We start from the raw sequence: 19,719 nt of genomic DNA on the forward strand, positions 1-19,719 counted from the left end.
GGATGGATAGAAAATGATAGCTAGATGGATAGTGATGGATGAGTGGAGAGATAGAAAGATGGATAGGGATGGATAGATAGATGGATAGGGATGGATAGATAGATATGGAGATAGAGACAGACACAGACAGACAGACGGATGGATGAATAGATGGGTGGATGGAAAGAGATGAACAGATAGGGATAGATGGGTGGATAGAAAATGATAGCTAGATGGATAGTGACGGATGAGTGGAGAGATAGAAAGATGAATAGGGATGGATAGATAGATACATATATACATACACACATATATAAATACATAGATGATAGCTGGATGGATAGTGATGAATGGGTGGGTGGATGGAAAGATAGAGAAGGATGAGTGGAGAGACCGAAAGATGGATAGGGATGGATAGATGGGTAGAGATGGATGGGTGGATAGATAGAAATGAATGGATAAATGGCTAGATAGCAATGGATGGATAGATGGATAGTAATTAATGTAGTGATAGACAGACAGAAAGGCAGACAGACAATCCAGAGGGGAAGGAACTTGTCTATTGGCACAAAGTAATAATAATGAAAGACTCAGAATTAGCCTCTAGGTCTAATTAAGTCCAGTTCCCTAGGGACTGTTTAGCTTCAGCTCAAAATGCTGTCACTTCAACACTGGAAACAAAGGACGGTGATACACATTTCTATGGGACATGAAAAGTCAGGAGGAATTGCTATGGCCCTTGTTTCAGTATTTGTAATGAGTACAAGTGGCAGAGGTTTGGGGCTTAACAAAATATGAGAGAAGACTTTCTACTAATCAGAAGTACCCCAAGTGGGCTTCCTTGTGGCGCGGGGCAGTCAGCTCCCTGTATCTGGTGGTATCCAAACAGAAATTGGCCGACCGGTGATAGTCATGGCTACTGGAGAGGGTATCTATGCTGAGGGATTGACAGGCTCAGACTGATTAGTAATCCTTACAGATTCATGTATTAAGCCTTTACCAAGTGCCTGGCACCATGCTGGCCCCTGGGGATACCTTGACAGGGGTGAAACCCGAGGTCCCTTCCAGCTCTAAGCTTTCGGGATGCTGCCACCTTTGGCCGACTGGGCGGGTCTGGCTCCCTGGCCCCACCACACAGCATGAGCTCCCTTTGGCCGGGCCCAGGGGGATTCTTTGGGAGAAGTGCCTACACTCCAAATATTTGAGCAACACCAGCCTGAAGAGACTCACCCAGGATCCCTCTTATCTCTCTTTAATTGCCCCCTGAGAATGAAGATAAACAGAGAAAGAGCTGAGATAAGACCCCTAACATCTGAGCTGGTAAATATTTAAACTTGGGCTTCAAAGTGGGAGGGGAGGATCGCTTCACAAAGGAAATAATATCCCACTCAGAGAAGCGAAGGAGCCCCAGGAATCAGGCTGGGTCAGTCAAACAGGCAAATTAATGGGCAAACCCCAGACCTGTCACCACATACCCAGAGGTCATTTTTCATTCTCTTTTTTCACAAACTGGAACAAATAAATGGGGTTCTTTGGGTTCCTGGGCAGCGGGGCCTAAAACCCACAAGGGCCCCAGGAACATGTGGATACCACAGGATAGAGAGCTCTGGCCAGGCCAGTCTGTGGCCGGTCTCTGCCCATCCAGAATTGTGCCAGGGCCTTGGACAGACCTTTCCATGGGGCCGTTTTTTCTCTCTGTGCTGCCAGTTCCAACTGCAGAGTGAGAAGGGAAGGGCCAGCATGGGGAATAAAATGCCAGAGGTTTGGGTGTTTAAGCACTTTTCTCCTGCTGGCCATTCCAAACTTTCAATTTTGGGCGCCTTTCACTTCATTGTCTAAGACAACAGTCTTCAAACTTTGTTGATCACAAACTCCTATCAATAAAATTAAATAAACGAATAAATGAAATGAATGAATGAAAGAAAACTAAAAATAAGCACATCCCTCAATGTGTATATTTACTTGTTTAGAAATCATGGACATGTACAACTGAACTGATTATTATATACATCATAAAATTGACACAAATATTGACATGTTAACAGGCTGAAATAAAGGTAAAATCATATTTATTCCTGTAGTCGATAGGGAGACATGGGAGGTTATTGAGTTAGTGAGTGACATTGCTTAGAATTGCACTTTGTGAAAATCACTTTGAGCTGTCACTCAACAAGCATTTATTAAGCACCTTCTGTGTGCCAGATACTGTGCTGGGTACTGGAGATTCAGCTGAGTGCAGGGTGGATTGGAGGGGAGGGACAGTTGGGGCCGGGAGACCAATGGGGAGGGTATTGAAGAAGTCTAAGAGGGAAGGAGATATGAATGGGGAGAAAGTGATTTATGTGAAGGTAGAAGTGGTAACTGATGGTAGAAATGATTGGCTCCATGGGGTGAGAGAGAAGGAGGAGTCAAAAATGACCCCATGATTAGAAGAGTCTGGGTGATTAGCATCATGGAGGTGACCTCAACAGTCATGGGAAAGACTGGAAGATGGCTGGGTTTGGGAGCAAAGATTATGTAATGATATCTGGGACATAGATTGCAGTTTATCTTGTGGGGGTCCCTCTGTCCCACCCAAAATGAAAAGGGGAGGAGGTGGGAGTCTTATTTATCAGTCACACACACACCCCCTACCAGAGTTGCTACTATCATGTAATATGGGAGAAATGTTTTCCCAATGGCATCTGCACACCTGCTGTGGGTCACAATTAATTTAGGTTATAACTTCACTGTGGGGCTGATCCAGAAGAGGGAATGAGAGGGATTTGGAGAGGATAAGGACAGGGGTGGTTGTGTTAGAGACAAGCAAAGGATCAGCTATCATAGTAAGGGGGGTGCATCACGGCCCTCTCTTTGGAGGGGAGTTCCTGGAAAAGGAAACTGACAGAAAAGTAAAAATAACAAAATACTTTTAAAGAAAAACAAAAGAAAAAAGGATTATTGAATAGCAGTGAGGGTACACATAGGGTTATATAAGCACAGGTTTTTAGTGGGCAAAATCAGCTCAATTTCTGACTGTCCCCAGTGATGCTGAGTAGCCGAAGAAGGGAGAATCATATGGTGGGGCATTGATCAAGGATGAGGATTGGCAGTTAAGGGGGGGCAGAAGGATGGGGGGCTGTGAAACATGAAAGCAGCAAACCATGGGGTCAAGGCTAGGTATGGAGGTAAGTAAAATTGGAGGGAGCAGGGGAGATGTGCTTTGGAGTCTGGGCCTGGATCAAAGGACCCCAGATCATGATAAGGGTAAAGATTAGCATTTAGGTGAGGGAGATAAGGGGAGTATTGGAAGGCTGGAAGGCTGCGGTCAGAGGATAGGTTTTCCATGTTTGAGGAGGTGCTGGAATTCTAAGATCATTCATTAAACATTTATAAGCACCTGTTATATGCCAGGCTCCGTGCTCAGTACTGAGGGTCCAGAGACAAAAGTAAGCTCTGCCCTTGAGGAAGAACCTTCAGTTCTATTAGCTGTTGAGTTCTAGGTCTGAGTAAGTCATGTGACTAAAGTTCAACTTTCCTGACTCCAGGACAGCACTGCCTGTCCACCATGCCTGGAAGGCTCTCTCCTGACCTCTAACTCCTGGCTTCCCAAGCCTCCTTCCAGACTCAGCTCGAATCTCACCTCCTGCACTAGAATTGGGGGGATTGAGAAAAGCTTCAAGCAGAAGATGACTTGAATGAAACGAGGGATTCCAAGGCAGAGGAGAGGAAAAAGGACCTTCTGGGTATGGAGAACAGCTGGTGTGAGAGCCCAGAGAGGGGAGAGGGAGGGTCTGGTGTCCTGAAGAGCAGACAGGCCAGTCTGGGTGGATTTCACAGTGACCGTGTGGGTGAGGGGGTGGAGGGGGGACTGATGTGTAAGAAGACTGTGAAGGCAGGAAGAGGTCAGATTCTGAAGTGCTTTAAACGTCTAGCAGAGGAGGGTCAATAGCTGGCATTTCCTCAGAGTGACCTGATTGGAGAGTGACTGCGAAGATGAGTTGGAGGTGGTGGGGAGGAGAAGATTGGAGGCAGGGACGCCAAACAAGAGACTGAGAATCAAATTATGTGAGACTCATTGTGGGAAATGGGCTTGTTTAGACCACAGAACACTTGAGGAGGTTAATGAAGGAGCAGGGGTAGAGGGGCCGGGTGGGGGGAAGGGCACATGCAAGCTGTTTTCAAATACAGAAAAGGGCATCACATAGAATGGGGATTAGACTTGTTTTGTCTACTACTATCACTACTACTATTGCTACTACTACCATTACTACCACTATTACTAGTACTACCACTACCACTACTACTACCACTACCACCGCTATTACCACTACCACTTACACTGCAGGTTTTAAGGTTGCTTTACAAATACTATCTCACTTGATCCTCACAATAACCTTGTGGGAGGCAGTTGACATGATCCCCATTTTACAGATGAGGAAACTGAAGCAGAGAGAGGTTGAGTGAATCATGCAGTCACACTAGTGTCTGAGACCAAATTACGAACTCGGGTCATCCTAACACCACGATGTGCATTCCACTGGCTAGACCGTCACTAGCCCAGCACAGTCTGCTCAATCATTCTGCTCCCTCTTCTTATAAATGGATGCAGATGGCTCCCAGAGCTCCGGTAGGCATCCAGCCTTGATTCCCTGCTGCCCTCCAGTCCAGTCTTACCGAATGACTGCTCTGTAACCCTGCCTGGCCTGTGTGCATCCCAAACTCCCGAAGTCTGAAGCAGATCTCATTATCTTTCCTCCCAGACCCTTCCCTCGCCCTTCATAACTTCTGCTTCCATTGTGGGCACCCCTCTCCTTACAGTCACTCCTGTTCATAGCCTTTGAATTATCTTCAACTCTTCACTTTCCCTCATATCCCAGACCCAATCAGACACCAGCGATCGTCCATTTTGCCTCCACAGCATCTCTTATGGCCGTTCCCTTCTGGACATGTACACAGCTACCACCCTACGTAGATCCTTCGCTGACTCTTGCCTAGACTACGGGCAGGTTCCCAATTGGTTTCTGGGCTTGCGGTCTCTCTGATTTGTCCTCTACCTAGCCTTAAATGGTCTCTTCACATTGCTCCTTGGCTTACAAAGCTCCCGACTGCCTTGAGACTAAAATACAAACGCCTCTGTTTGGTCCTCAAGGCCCTTCAGAACTGGGCCCCAACCTCTCTCTTTCCACCTGATTGGGTGTACTTCTCTTCATGGACTGCCTAGTTGAGCCATACTGGCCTCCTGTTCCCCAGACACACTCTGTCCCTTTACCCAGGATGTCTCCAGGACCTAGTCTGCTCTGTTCTCACTGCTACCTCTCTGAATGCCCCCCTCCTACAAGGTGACTCCCAGTTGCTAGCCTCTCATATACCCCAAGTGACTTCTTACTTTGTTCCTATTTCAAGCACTGGGAGGACTGGCCAGTGACAGTGGAGGTCCTGCTCTCCACTTGACATCAGGCCGAGCTCCCTGCATGTGCTTCCAGAACTGGGCTCTCATTGGCCAGTCCCATCCCCCCATTACATGTATATTAACTTATCTATACACAACTAGAACCTGTTGCTCAGTCCAGTGCTCTGTCCACTGTACTGTACTACCTCCAGCTGCAGAGCTGGGAGAGACTACACAGACCAACGTCTCCATTTTACAGATGGGGAAACCAAAGCCTAAAGATGGGGTAGAGACTTAAATGGCCTCTGCCTTGTTTCTGGGCCCACCACCATCCCTAAGGCTGGGTTTTTATTCTGAAGGATGCTTCCTCTGGGGGCTTGTTCCCCAACTGGAATGTAATCTCCTTGAGGGCAGGGAGCATTTCATTTTTTATTTTGTATCCTCGGATTCTAGCAAAGGACCTGACATTGAGCTGTAAGCTCCTTGAGAGAGCAGTCTGTCTACGGAGTTTTTTGTGTTGTTACCTGCCTAGTACGGTGCCCGGCACATAGCAAGTGCTGAATAAAGGTTAACTGATTGGTTTGCAATATGCTTGTTGATTTAACGTAACTAGCATAAACTAAATGTTAACTCTATACAGAACACCGTGCTTAGCACTTGGCAAGATAAAAAGCTTAGATAATGCAGGGCCCCTGCCCTCACGAGCTTCCAGTCTACCGGGGAGGGGGTTTAAGATACTAATACTGCACATAATATTACAAGATCCACGCATTAGAGAGTTATAGATACTCTAAAGTGAAGTTTCTGAATGTGGAAAAGGTCAGAATGACTAAGGGATTGGGAGAGAACGGGGAGGCCTGCTGGCATTCAGAATGCAGGTATTACTATATCATATATATATATTTATATACACACATACATATATAATATATATACATATATGTGTACATATATGCATACATATATACATGTGTGTGTGTGTGTGTGTGTGTGTGTGTGTGTGTGTGTATATATGGAGGGAGAGAGAGAGAGAGAGGCAGAATTAAGACCTTGATGAATTATAATATCAAACAGAAATAGCATCCAAAGAGCAAAATGGTGAGAGGAGGGGCAGGGAATAAATGACAGGCCGAATTAAGAGGATTGACCAGGGCATGGGAAAAGCCAGGACCAACCAGGGGATCAATATTTTAAGAACGAACACACATTTCTCTAGTCGCCCCCAGGGGAAGCATCCTTCAGAATACAAACCCAGCCTTAGGGATGGTGGTGGGCCCAGAAACAAGGCAGAGGCCATTCAAGTCTCTACCCCATCTTTAGGCTTTGGTTTCCCCATCTGTAAAATGGAGACAGGTGGTCTGTGTAGTCTCTCCCAGCTCTGCAGCTGGAGGTAGTACAGTACAGTGGACAGAGCACTGGACTGAGCAACAGGAAGTCACGGGTTCCGATTCTGTCTCTGGCATTTGTTAGCTGTTAGACCCTGGGTGAGTCTGAGACAGACGGAGGTGATCGTAGCCCCTGCCTCAAAGGGCTGTGGTGAGGACCAGATGAGATAATACAGAAAGCTCTTGGTAAACCTTCAGGTTGGAGAAGGAAATGGCAAAGCACTCCAGCATCTCTGCCGAGAAAAGTCCAAACAGGATCACAGAGAGTCAGACGCGACTAAAAAACAAATGACACCTTTAAATACTGCATAATTTGAGCCGTTGCTATTATGATTCCAGGAATCTTATTGGAACGAGTGGCTGAAGAAGTGTTTTTAAAGCACTTATTATGTGCCTAGCATCGTGCCAAGTGCTGGGGCCAGAAGTAGAAAAGGCCGGATGGTCCTGAGCTCAAGAAGCTCGCACCAATTGGGGAAGGCAATATACAGAATACAATTCAGCTGCAGGGAAGACGGCAGAGACCAGAGGGCTTCAGGGAGTGATGGAGGGGCAGATGGGAAGACCTAGACATCCTTAGTCAAGCGTCTTGCCCCAGATCAAACATCAAATGACTGGAAGAACTCGGGTCTCTTAACTCCCACTTCTAAGTTCAGGAAAGAGTAGGCCAATTTTTCCAGGTAAAGAAACAAGGATCAGAGAGGAAATGACTTGTCGAGGGTCACACGTGTGCTATTGTGTTTCATCAAGCTCTTGATACTTTCTTTATTATGAAATCCTGTATACTAGTAATCTGTATTAATAGCCTAAACTACCCTACCAATAGTAAATTTATCTGAGGCAGGATCTGAACCTAAGTCTTCCTGATTCTAAGCAGCAGCACGCACACTCTCTCCTACCCCAAGCTGTCTCTCAGTAGAGATGTGCTGCTGGCTACTTGCACCCCCAATCTCCATGGACCTTTAGGTTACCCTTCATTTTCTAATCCAGATTTTCAAATTTTGAGCTCTTTATAGCATGAGAGAGAAAAATTCGTGAATGGCAGAGAATGGGGCAGGGCAGTGGGTGAATGAAAGAGGGCGTTCTATCAAAAATGCCTTATGGGAGCCAGCGTTGAACAGTCCATTAAGAAAATTCCTCAATATGTCGGTTTAATTCTTGAAATTGTATGCGTCCCCTTAAGGAAGGCTGTTGCATGTGAATGACAGTGTTACTTAAAATACTCGAGGACATCACCCGGATTTTTTCAGTCTCCTTCCAGCCCTCAGATGGCTCTGCTATCTCACTAATGTGGGTCCTCCTGCTCATGCTCCTCTCAATCCACTCATTCCGACTCATCCTGAGACGCTTGCCTGAGCCGTTTCATACATCGTTGGCAGAGGACGCGTCCGGTGGGTGGAAACCTTCCTCCACCTCTCGGGCCCCTGTTGTGGGACCTGTGGGCTGTCTGCGGCAGTAGAGATTTAGTGCCGGAAGGGCTGCTACCGGTCATCCGGTCTGACTTCATGTCACAGATGAGGAAACCAAGACCCAGAGAAGGCAGTAACTAGCCCCAGGGAGCAGAGGGGCTATGTGCCTGAGCTGGGATTTGGACCCAGGTCCTCTGACTTGAAATCTAGCTTTCTTTCACTGCACCACCTTATTCATTCTGCCAATGGGAAGCCCTCCACCACAGGGCCAGCCTGTCTCCTTTTCTGATCTTACATTTCCTTGGTAATTGTCTCTGATGGAGAATGTAAGCTCCGTGAGAGCAGGGAGTATTCCTTTTTGTGTGTCTGTATTACCAGTGCCTAGCACATTTTGCTTGTTTGTTGTGATTATATCTATGGTTTCATCAGTATAGGGATTTCCACTTAAGAAATTCCTTTTACCAAAGCTGATATGTAGCCCTTCTACAACTCGGAACCCTAGCGAGTCACCAGGGACAGGGACTGACCCAGGGTCACACAATCAGTGTGGGTCAGAACAGAGGTAAGCCTTTTCTCCCTCATAGGTGGCTTTGCTTCCTCCTCTCCCCTTGCACAAAGTAAGAACTTTGTGAATGTTTGTCAAATTGAATTGAATACACCTTGTGCCACTTTTTTTGGTGCCTAATTCAGCTCTAGCAACTTAATTCATCTGACTGGGGTCCACCATCAATCCCTCTCCTGTCCCTTAGATCACCCTCATCTTGTCTCGTGCTCGCTAACATGAACCCGAGTCAAGGCACCTGCAAGAAAAAGGGTGAGGACTGCGCAAAAGATGGGACTGTCTGCCTCATATGGCAAGTGGAATATATAGATATGTATATTTTATATATACATACATATACATACTATATACACACACATATATACACATATACACATATGTATATACATACATTTATACATATATATGCACATATATAGGATACATTTGAGTCAATAAACATTTATTAAATACCTACTATGTGCTAGGCACCACGCTAAGAGCTGAAGAAACAAAGGCAAAAGACAGTCCCTGCCCTCCAAAAGCTTATAATCTAATGGATGCATATACATACATATGTGTGTGTAGGGTAGGTGATGTAAAACAAAAGATAGCAACTATTTTTTAATTTAACAAAAGAAAAGCAATTGTGTGGATTTTTTTCTTTACAGTAAAACTGCAATTCTCACCATGAGAATACAGGCTCCTCCTTTCTGGGGGCGGAGCCAAGATGGCAGAGGGAAAGCAGTGACTGTCTTGAGCTCTCTCCCAAAGCCCTCCAAATACCTATAAAAAATGGCTCTAAACAAATTCTAAAGCAGCAGAACCCACAAAAAAACAGAGTAAAACAAATTTCCAGCCCAAGACAACCTGGATGGCTGAGCAGAAAGGTATATCGCGCCGGGCTGGGAAAGGAGCGCAGTGTGGCATGGGCACGCAGGCCGCAGCGATCCTGGAGCAGGCCTCAGAGGACTGAATTGTGGGCAGCTGTGGTGGTTTCCAGACTTCTCAACCCAGGAATGCCAAAGACAACTTAGAAGGTCCATGGGAAAAGTCTGTTACTGTGGTGAGAGAGAAGCTAGGACTCAGCCCCAAGTCTCGAGCCCAAGGCCGCGGCTGCCTCCTGAGCTTCCAGCCCACAGACTGAGAGGGAATCGAGTGGCTGATCAGAGGGGGATTGCAGGGATCTCTTTGCCAGTGCTGAGGCAGAAATCTCTTGCTTTGCCTGTGCTTGGATCTGGGTCACAGATCTGAGGGGCAATCCTGGGGCAAGGAGCAGTGCTGGCATGGTGGAGCTTGTTGTGGCAGTGAAAAGGAAACACCTTGCCCCTTATCATACCACCTTGGAAGAACTGAAAATTTTCAGATCCCTAGAAGTAGCTCTGAAAACAGCTGGACAAACCCCTGAAGCTTGGGACAGTACATTCTCCATATTGGAAGCAGACTTTTACCTTAACAAAGAGTTTAAAACTCAAGTAATTGACCGGGATCATGAGTAAGCAGCACAAAAAGAGTCAGACTATATTATCTTACTTTGGTGACAAAGAAGATCAAAACATACAACCAGAAGGACACAACAAAGCCAAAGCTCCTACATCCAAAGCCTCCAAGAAGAATATGAATTAATCCCAGGCCTTGGAAGAGCTCAAAAGGGATTTTGAGAAGCAAGTAAGAGAAGTAGAGGAAAAACTGGGAAGAGAAATGAGAGTGATGCAAGGAAATCATGAAAAGCAAGTCAACAGCTTGCTAAAGGAGACCCAAAAAAATACTGAAGAAAATAACACCTTAAAAAATAGCCTAACCCAAATGGCAAAAGAGGTCCAAAAAGCCAATGAGGAGAAGAATGCCCTAAAAAGCAAAATTGGCCAAATGGAAAAGGAAGTCCAAAAGATTACTGAAGAAAATACTTCCTTAAAAATTAGAATAGAGCAATTGGAAGCTAGTGACTTTATGAGAAATCAAAACACTGTAAAACAAATCCAAAAGAATGAAAAATTAGAAAACAATGTGAAATATCTTACTGGAAAAACAACTGACCTGGAAAATAGATCCAGGAGAGAGAATTTAAAAATTATTGGACTATCTGAAAGCCATGATCAAAAAAAGAGCCTAGACATCATCTTTCAAGAAATGATCAAGGAAAACTGCCCTGATATTTTAGAACCAGAGGGCAAAATAGAAATTGAAAGAATCCACCCATCTCCTCCTGAAAGAGATACCCAAAGGAAAACTCCTAGGAATATTGTAGCCAAATTCCAGAGTTCCCAGGTCAGGAAGAAAATATTACAAGCAGCCAGAAAGAAACAATTCAAGTATTGTGGAAACACAATCAAGATAACACAAGATCTAGCAGCTTCTACATTAAGGGACCACAGAGCATGGAATATAATATTTCAGAGGGCAAAGGAGATGGGATTACAACCAAGAATCACCTACCCAGCAAAACTGAGTATAATTCTTCAGGGGAAAAAATGGTCATTCAGTGAAATAGAGGACTTTCAAGCATTCTTGATGAAAAGACCAGAGCTGAATAGAAAATTTGACTTTCCAATATAAGACTCGAGTGGAACATGAAGAGGTAAACAGGAAAGAGAAATCATAAGAGACTTATTAAGGTTGAACTGTTTACATTCCTGCATGGAAAGATGATATTTGTAACTCATGAGACCTTTGTCAGTATTAGGGTAGTTGGAGGGAAAAAATTATATGTATGTATATAGATAGACAGATAGAGGGCACAGGGTGAGTTGAAGATGAAGGGGTCATATCTGGAGAATAAAATTAAAGGGTGAGAGAGGATTATACTAGGAGAAGTAGAAAGGGAAAGGCAGAATGGGGTAAATTATCTTACAAAAAAAAAGAAAAACCAGAAATGAAAAGGCTTTTACAGTGGAGGGGAAACGGGGGAAGGTGAGAGGGAATGAGTGAATCTTATTCTCATAGGATTTGACTTAAGGAGGGAATATCATACACACTCAATAGGGTATAGAAATCTGTCTTACCCTACAGGAAAATAAGGGGGGGAAGGGGACAAGAAAGTAGGGGGATGATAGAGAGGAGGGCAGATTGAGAAAGGGGGTAATCAGAAGCAAATATTTCTGAAGAGGGACAGGGTCAAAAGAAAGAATAGAATAAATGGGGAGGCAGAATAGGATTAAGGGAAATAGAGTTAGTTTTTCACAGCATGTCTACTCTGAAAGTGTTTTGCATAACTGCACATATATAGCCTATATTTACTTGCTTGCTTTTTCAATGAGGGTGGGTGGGGAGGGAGGAAGGGAAAAAATTTGGAACCCAAAGTTTTAAAAACACATGTTTAAAAAAAATGTTTTCACATGCAACTGGGAAATAAGAAATACAGGAAATGGGGTACAGAAATCTGTCCTGCCCTACAGGAAAATAGAAGGGGAAGGAGGTGGGGGAGAGATAGCAGGGAAAGCAGACTAGGGGAAGGGGTATTCAGAATGCATGCCATCTTGGGGTGGGGGGAGGGGTGAGATGTGGTGAAAATTTGGAACTCAAAATCTTGTGAAAGTAAATGTTGAAAATTAAAAATAAATAAATTTATTAATTAAAAAAAAAAGAGAATGCAGGCTCCTCAAAGGGCCACTTTGGCCTGTCTTGGTGTCCTGGCACTTAGGAGGAAGGCTGCAGTTCACTAAATGCTTTTGGGGTGATGTCTTTCTGCAGTGCCTCCCTCCTGCTCCAGCTCTGCCCTCTGGGGCCAGGCCAAATAAGCCTCACCCCTTTGCCACGTGACCTTTCTCTCTCTGGGCCACTTTGCTTGGAATTTCTACCAGTTTGCTAACGTGCCTTTTCAAACCCAGTCATTTGCCGAAGATGTCTGTCCAGATCACATTTCCCAGGCAAAGAGAAATGAGATGACTTTTACTCCCGTAGTTTATCCTAGAAATGATCCCTCAGGGTCTCCAATCTGGAATTTTTTCAGTGTTCTGAGAGCCGGGAGGACAAGGTCAGAATGAGGTTTTCTTGGCTGCGGGAAGGTGTTAGAACAGCTGAAGGAAGCCAAGGAAAACCTGCCAGATGGAGATGGAACATTAAAAGCCAGGAGTTCTTCGTCCGTCTCAGCTCTTCCATCTTCCATTCCTCATTTTAGGACCAAAATGGACCTTGGGGACTTGGAAGGGGAGGTGAGGGAGATCTGGCATCAGCTAGGGCGTGGTACGCAGGTCTTCCTATCACTTACTAGCTATGTGACCTTGGCAGGCAGGTGGATAGGCAACATGGAATTATTAAGCCCTTACCTTGTGCCAAGCACTGAGCCAAGTGTTTGGAATACAAATGCAAGCAAAAAAAAAAAAAAAAAAGACATTGCCTGCCTTCAGGGAGCTTACATTCTAATTGGGAAAGACAAGGCATCTTAAAGGGAGCTGAAAAAGTGAAGGACTGGGAGCGGGTGTCTAAAGAGACTGGGGTAGCCACATAGAGCTACAAGTTCAGATTTTTTTTTTTAAAACAGGTACAAGGTATATGGTATATGTTGTTTTACTCCTAAGAATGTATAGTTCCATGTCCCAGAAGTCACTACATAATGCATACCATTTCTTTCAGTGATACCAGTACTAGACTTATACCTCAAAGAAAGAAGAGAAGGACCCATATGTACAAAAATACAGAGCGGCTCTTTTTGTGATGGCAAAGGAGCAGAGATGAAGGGGGCGCCCATCGATTGGGGAATGGCTCAACAAGTTATGGAGGATGAATATCATGGAAGACGGCTGTGCCATAAGAAATCATGAAGGGAACAGCTTTGGAGAATCCTTGGAAGAGTGGCACCAGGAGAACAGTTTACCCAATAACAAAACACTATAAAAATAAACAACTCTGAAAGCATTAAGAACTCAGATCCAGGCACCGGCCATCCTGGATTTCAGAGAACTGAAGATGATGAAGCATGCTGCCCACCATCTGTAAAGAGCTGGGGGACTTGGGGCACAGACATCTATTAGACATAGAGGTTTTGGACATTGCCAGTGCAGGAATTTATTTTGCTTGACTATGCCTATGTTACAAGGGTTTGGTTTTTCTTTTTCTTTTCCAATGGGGAGGAGGTGAGAGAAAAAATAGATTTTTGTTTATTGAAAAATATTAAAATTTAATTTAAAAAAGACTGTAAAATTCCTAGCCAATTTGCTTACATTACCTCCTAAAGTCCCTAAAGATCTGGGTGCTCTGATCAGCTTTCTAAGACAGTAAATTGCAGACAAGGTGCTGACCTTAATCGACAGAGCTTCTTTAAAGGAGAGCTCTGGAGACCAATGAAATTACAGATCCAATCTCTAGCCTCACCTGCCAACTGCATTTGACCTACCTCTTATTGAAAAGTTATTGTGTGCCTCAGGACGTTGTAGGGTCCCAGGCCCATCCCAAATCATGAAGAATTTCCCATGATTACTCTACTTTTGGAGGGGGAGAGACGAGATCTGATTTTATCTGTATGGGTTCCTGGTGTGGAAACTCCCCTCACTGACACAGATTTGCAACTCATATGAAACTTACTGCCGGAGGACACTGAGATTGCCTACATGATCATGAAATACACATATAACATAGGCAAGACTTGAACCCAAGTATTCTTGAATTTAAAGCTGACTCTTTATGCCATACTGCCTCCTGGATGCTCCAATCAAAATTCTGATAGCCCAAGTGCCCAATACAATAATAAAAACAGATGAGGAAAGTCTCCTTGGAGTTCTCTGCAATAGGTTTGATTGGTAGTTTCTGCACAGCATTTTCTTCACAGAAGTCAAACAAATTGTGTTCTGACGCAGTGGTCTCAAGAAATAAATGGGCAGGTTATACTGAGATCTTGTGCTACCCTCCAGGTTAAGTGACCTGGTGATCAGCACCGCCCCCCCCCCTTTACTCCTTCCATGGATACTCACTCCATCATGGATGGTGGGATGGTGCAGCAGTCCTGGATGGCAGTCAGTGGGGAGGTCAGATGTGCTGTGTAGGAGGCTTCCACGACCTGCTTGTTTCGGTTTACCACGTCCAAGTAACGGTTGAACTTCTCTCGGATTTTTTTGGCTAGCTGTGAGACAGAGACGTGGGAAAATGAAAACAATCAGTCCATATGTCTCCATTCTTCTAACAAGTAATCAATCTGTGAAGCATCTGGCTTTATGATAAACTTTCACTCGAATAAACAAGACACACCCAGGTCCACCTGCCCACCACCTCTTTTCTCCATGATATGGAGTGAAAACCACCCAAAGGGAAAACAGCTGAAACACCACAAGTCCCAGAAGGCAGTTTATTATTCCCATTTCACAGATGGGATCCACGTCTGACCCACGCTGTCCATATAACTCTGGGCAAGTCACACAATCTCTGGTGCACTAGGTGGTTTTCTGTTACAGAGAGGGTGCTGACTCCACTGAGGAGGGGACATTCCTCACCAGGGTGTTCTCTATTTCAGTGAAATCACAGCTCCACTCCCTATTCTATATTTACAGATAAAAAAACTGAGACCAAGTTCAGTGACCTGGACAGAGTCACACAGCTAGTAAGTGTCTGAGGTGGGATTTGAACCAGCTCTTTTTCCTCCCTGAAAGTCCAGTCCTCTATCTACCACCACTAGATGCTCCCAAATAAAAACATCTGGACTGCTCTGTTATGGGTGCTCGTGTTCTGCACAGGCTAACCAGAAAACTACAAAGAAGATCCACCCGCCAACTCGAACTGAGAATGAGCGAATGAAAAGCATTTATAAAATGCCTACTGTGTGCCAGGTGCCAAGCTAAGAACTGGGGATACAAATACAGAAGTGACATCCTCTGACCTTAAAGTGGGGAAGGGGGGAACACATGACCAAAGAAAGGAATTTGATTTTAGAAAGTAATTGGGATAGTGAATTGACAAACACCTTCCATAGACAATTAAGGTATACATTGATCATTTGCTGTGTGCCAGACACTAGGCTAAATGTTAGAAATAGTAATTTTAAAAAGTCAAAAGATAGTCCCTACCTTCAAGGGGCTTCCATTCTGAAGAGGGAAGAGAGTACATAATAGGGAGATGGAAAGTAGGGGGAGGGACGCAAGGCAGAAAAGTTAAGAGAGACAGGATTGGAACCAAGAATGAAGTAAATCCAATAGTAGTGGCAGTGCAGTGGGTCTGGAGGAGAGGAGGACTTGCCATGTCAAGGCAAAAGAGGTGGGGAGACCGGGGAGGGTGATGACGACTATGAAGAGCTCAGCATCCCAGGGACAGCAAGGGAGGAGGGAAAGGCTGAGGTCATCAGCTGTGCTGTGGAGTTTATTAAGGAAGAAAGTAGAGGACCGTAGGATTGTAAATTTACAACTTCATGGAACCTTTGAGGTCACTCGGCCCGAGTTTCTCATTTTACAAATGAGGAAACGGAGGCAGAAAGAGGTTAAATGAATCATCCAAGATCACACAGGTGCCAAGTACCATGGCCAGGTTGCAAATCTGTATTCTATGCTTTTTCCATCATTTCATTCTTGGCCCTGAGATCTGCTCTTTCGTTCAAATTCCGGGAGATTTCCTCCTCTAATTTATATCCTGCCTAAAGTGAGATTCTGATTCATCCGCATTCCCTGAGAATACTCTGATTAACAGAGGAATGTGTAGAAGGGAGAAGCCATCCTGGGCTGGTTAGAAAAGCAGCTGGGGCGGGGGGCGGGGGGGCCACAGTGCATAGAACATCGGTCCTGGAATTGAGAAGACCCCAGTTCCAATCCAGCCTTAGACACATACTAGCTGAGTAATCTTGGGCAAGTCATTCAACCCCTATCTGCCTTAGTTTCCTCATCTGTAAAATGGAGATCATAATAATAGCACCCCCTTCCTAGGGTGGTTGTGAGGATCAACTGATATTTGTAAAGTACTGTGTAAACCTTCAAGTGACATATAAATGTTATTATTATTATTGGGGCCACTAGGTGGCATAGCAAACAGAGCGCCGAGCCTGGAGTCAGGCAGATTTCATCTTCCTGAGTTCAAATCCGGCCTCAGACACTTCCCAGCTGTGTGACCCTGGGCAAGTCACTTAACCCTGTTTGCCTCAGTTTCCTCATCTGTAAAATGAGCCAGAGAAGGAAATGGCAAACCACTCCAGTATCTCTGCCAAGAAAACCTGAGATGAGGTCACCAAGATTCAGACATGACTGAAATGACAACTGTTACTATTGTTGTATCTATAATTCTGTGCAAGCAGGGCTGGTGAGCAGGGGTCATTTCTGTTTTCAACAGAATCAGTCTCCTAGAAGCTAGTAAATGATGGTGAAATGGGCCCATAAAAACACATCTCCTTATATCCCATATGTATAAGCATATTCACAGGATTTCTAATAAATTTATTATTATGTAGATCTGGTATGAAATAATTCTTATATATAATAAATTATGCATGACATATAATTTATATGTAATAAACTCTGTGGTTAAATCAATGGAACGTGTAAGATTTTGTCCCAGTTTCCCCAAATCCTGAGCCTACTTAACACATGTGGCCTTGTTTCTTCTTGTCACTGCTGAAAGTAAAGCCCTCCCAAATGTGAGCTCTTTGGAAGAGTCATTCCTCACCATTACCGGCCAGTTCTCTTTCTCTGTGCTCTAGAGCAGGGCTTCTTAACCTGAGGTCCGCCTCAGGTCTGTGGACAGATTTAAGGGGATCCGTCAACTTGGTTAGAGAAAAAGCCTGCATCTTTATCGGCTTCCTTCGTCATCTAATCTATTTTCTGCATTTAGAGATAGGATTCTTTGAAGGGCTCACGGGCTTTACCAGCCTGCATTCTGCATTCGGAGGGATCCAGGACACACAAACGTGGGGAAGAACGCCCGCTCTTTTCCCATTTGACTGCTCAGAATGAATGCTGAAATGTTTTACTTGACTGCCCAGTGTGATGAGCCAAGGCACTTTCTGGCTTCTGATTAAAGTTTCGGGCATTTTGTTGTTGTTGCTTGGAAAAAAAACAACAAGAAGAACAAACCTTTCCCTTCTCTCCTGCAAATGAATAAATAAGTAAAAACAACCAAACGGGAAACAAATTTGTACTGCGAGAAGTTCTCCATTCACTGCGAGGTTGTCAGGCCCAGCAAATGAATGTCTTTGCTAACTATGGAGAGCAGCTCGCTTCATCATGATTGACTTTTGACCAGGAATAATGAAGCCCGATTGGTGAGAGCGGCCCAGGGTGTCCTCCATCGTTCCCATCAAACACAAGAGCTCAATTCCACGTCTCTGAGGTCTCCGTTTGTTAATAGAATGTTGTGCCAGAGAAATGGCTTATAGAATTATAGCTAATTGGTTGTGGAGAATGATTTATTATCAGCACACCAGAGGATTGCTAATCATTTCCAGCAGGCAGCGGGCAGGCTGATAACAAGAGGCGAAATCTGAGGAACTTCCATTTCCACAGGCAAGACGATGTTTAAATGTTATTTTGCTCCGATTGCTTTCTTCAGGTTTCTAAGCATCCCCTGAATCAGCAATCTGAGGAACATAGATTTGTAGCCAGAAAGCACCTTAGAGACCATGGAGTCAAACCCCCTTACTTTATAGGGGTGGAAACTGAGGACCAGACGGCTCATGTGACTAGCTCAGGGTCATACTGCCAGCAAAGCCTCTGGGGTAAGATTTGAACTCATGACTTCCTCACTCCGAGCCCAGCCCTGAATCCACTCACTAAACCATCCAGCTGTCTCCAAGGTTCTCAGCTTGGCTAAAAATGCCAAAAATGTGTGCTCACATGGAGAGAAAGAGAGAGAGACAGACAGACAGACAGAGACAGAGACAGACAGAGACAGGGGGTGAGGGAGGGAGAGGAAGAGGGAGATGGAGACAGAGAAGAAACATGCCTAAATGCTTTCTACCTGTTTTGACATCACAGGTATAAAGTATAAATGAATATGTAATTTTATATAGGCTTGCCCAAACTGCTTTCTATGGTTTCAAAGGAAATGTCATTTACTTAATGAATGAATGTGATAAGCCAAGAAACACCTCCAGATTTGGAGGCTCAGCTTTCTAGGGACAGGTGGCCTTTGCTCTAGACGTGCCCAGCACCTCTCCTTCCTCCCATGGAAGCTGATGAGATCACCATGCAGAGTACACAGAAGGAGAGAAGGCCCTTTCTGGAATCTACAAGGAATCTCTCCTTCCAGAAAATTTCATCTCCCATGAAACATTGATGACTGGGGCGCTTCCAGAGCGTGAAATCAGAGGCGCAAACCCACACCTCAGCAAGAACCCTCCGGCCCCTCAACCTGGGCTTAGAAACAGCCGAATCTCTTCAATATCTTTGAGCTGATTCATCGGGTGATGAGATGAGGAACAAGAAGAGTGGTGTAACCACAGCCATCAGTGCTTAAAACTGAACTAAGGCTTTTGGGACCCGCCATATGCAGCAACTCACTTGTGTTTCTGTTTCCAGAATCAAACAAACTGCTTGGCCCACATTACTAAATGCCTTTTGGCCAACTGACCATCATGGCTCCCTGCCCAGAGGCCCCTCTGGACTCAGATACATCCTAGTCTTCCCCAGGGATGTGACCTGACTCTGTGTCCTCTGCCTCCTCCATTCTCTGGTGGCCTCTCTTGGCTGCCCGTCCTCATGCCCTTCAGAGCCTCAACTTCAGCCTTCCCTTTGGGGGAGAGGGTGGCCGTGCCAGAGGAAGACCCTTCTCTTTGCCGCATCAGCCCGTCTGCTTTTTCTATGAGGGAGGCCCTTTAAGTCCCAGCAGCAGACCACCTCAGGGAATCACTGAGAGTTCCACCAAAAACTGAACACAAAGAAACGTCCTTGGTAGTTCTTCCCATGCTGGGATTTTTCATTTCAGGTTTTCCTCTTTGTAAGCCCAGCACCAAAATGGCCCTAAATCACGTCTCCACCCTCCCTGACTGGTCTTTCATTTATACCACTCTTCAAAGCCCAACCCAGGATGCCACCTCCAGGAAGCCACTCCTGACCTGCCTCTCCCCAGGTAAAGCACTACTCTCTCCCTCTCTCTCTCTCTCTCTCTCTCTCTCTCTCTCTCTCTCTCTCTCTC

At 45.0% G+C, this 19,719-nt stretch overlaps 1 protein-coding gene across 1 annotated transcript in view; it reads right to left on the reverse strand.

The window, feature by feature from the left end:
- CACHD1 (cache domain containing 1) overlaps positions 1-19,719 on the reverse strand; it is a 248,537-nt gene that overhangs the window by 99,567 nt on the left and 129,251 nt on the right. Inside the window, exon 5 of the mRNA XM_027873998.1 lies at positions 14,589-14,737. Coding sequence (XP_027729799.1) covers positions 14,589-14,737 — 149 coding nt within the window. The remainder of the gene's footprint in view (positions 1-14,588; positions 14,738-19,719) is intronic.

Source organism: Vombatus ursinus, unplaced genomic scaffold (genome assembly GCF_900497805.2).
Source record: "Vombatus ursinus unplaced genomic scaffold, bare-nosed wombat genome assembly UNPS02014804.1, whole genome shotgun sequence".
Lineage (NCBI taxonomy): Eukaryota > Metazoa > Chordata > Mammalia > Diprotodontia > Vombatidae > Vombatus > Vombatus ursinus.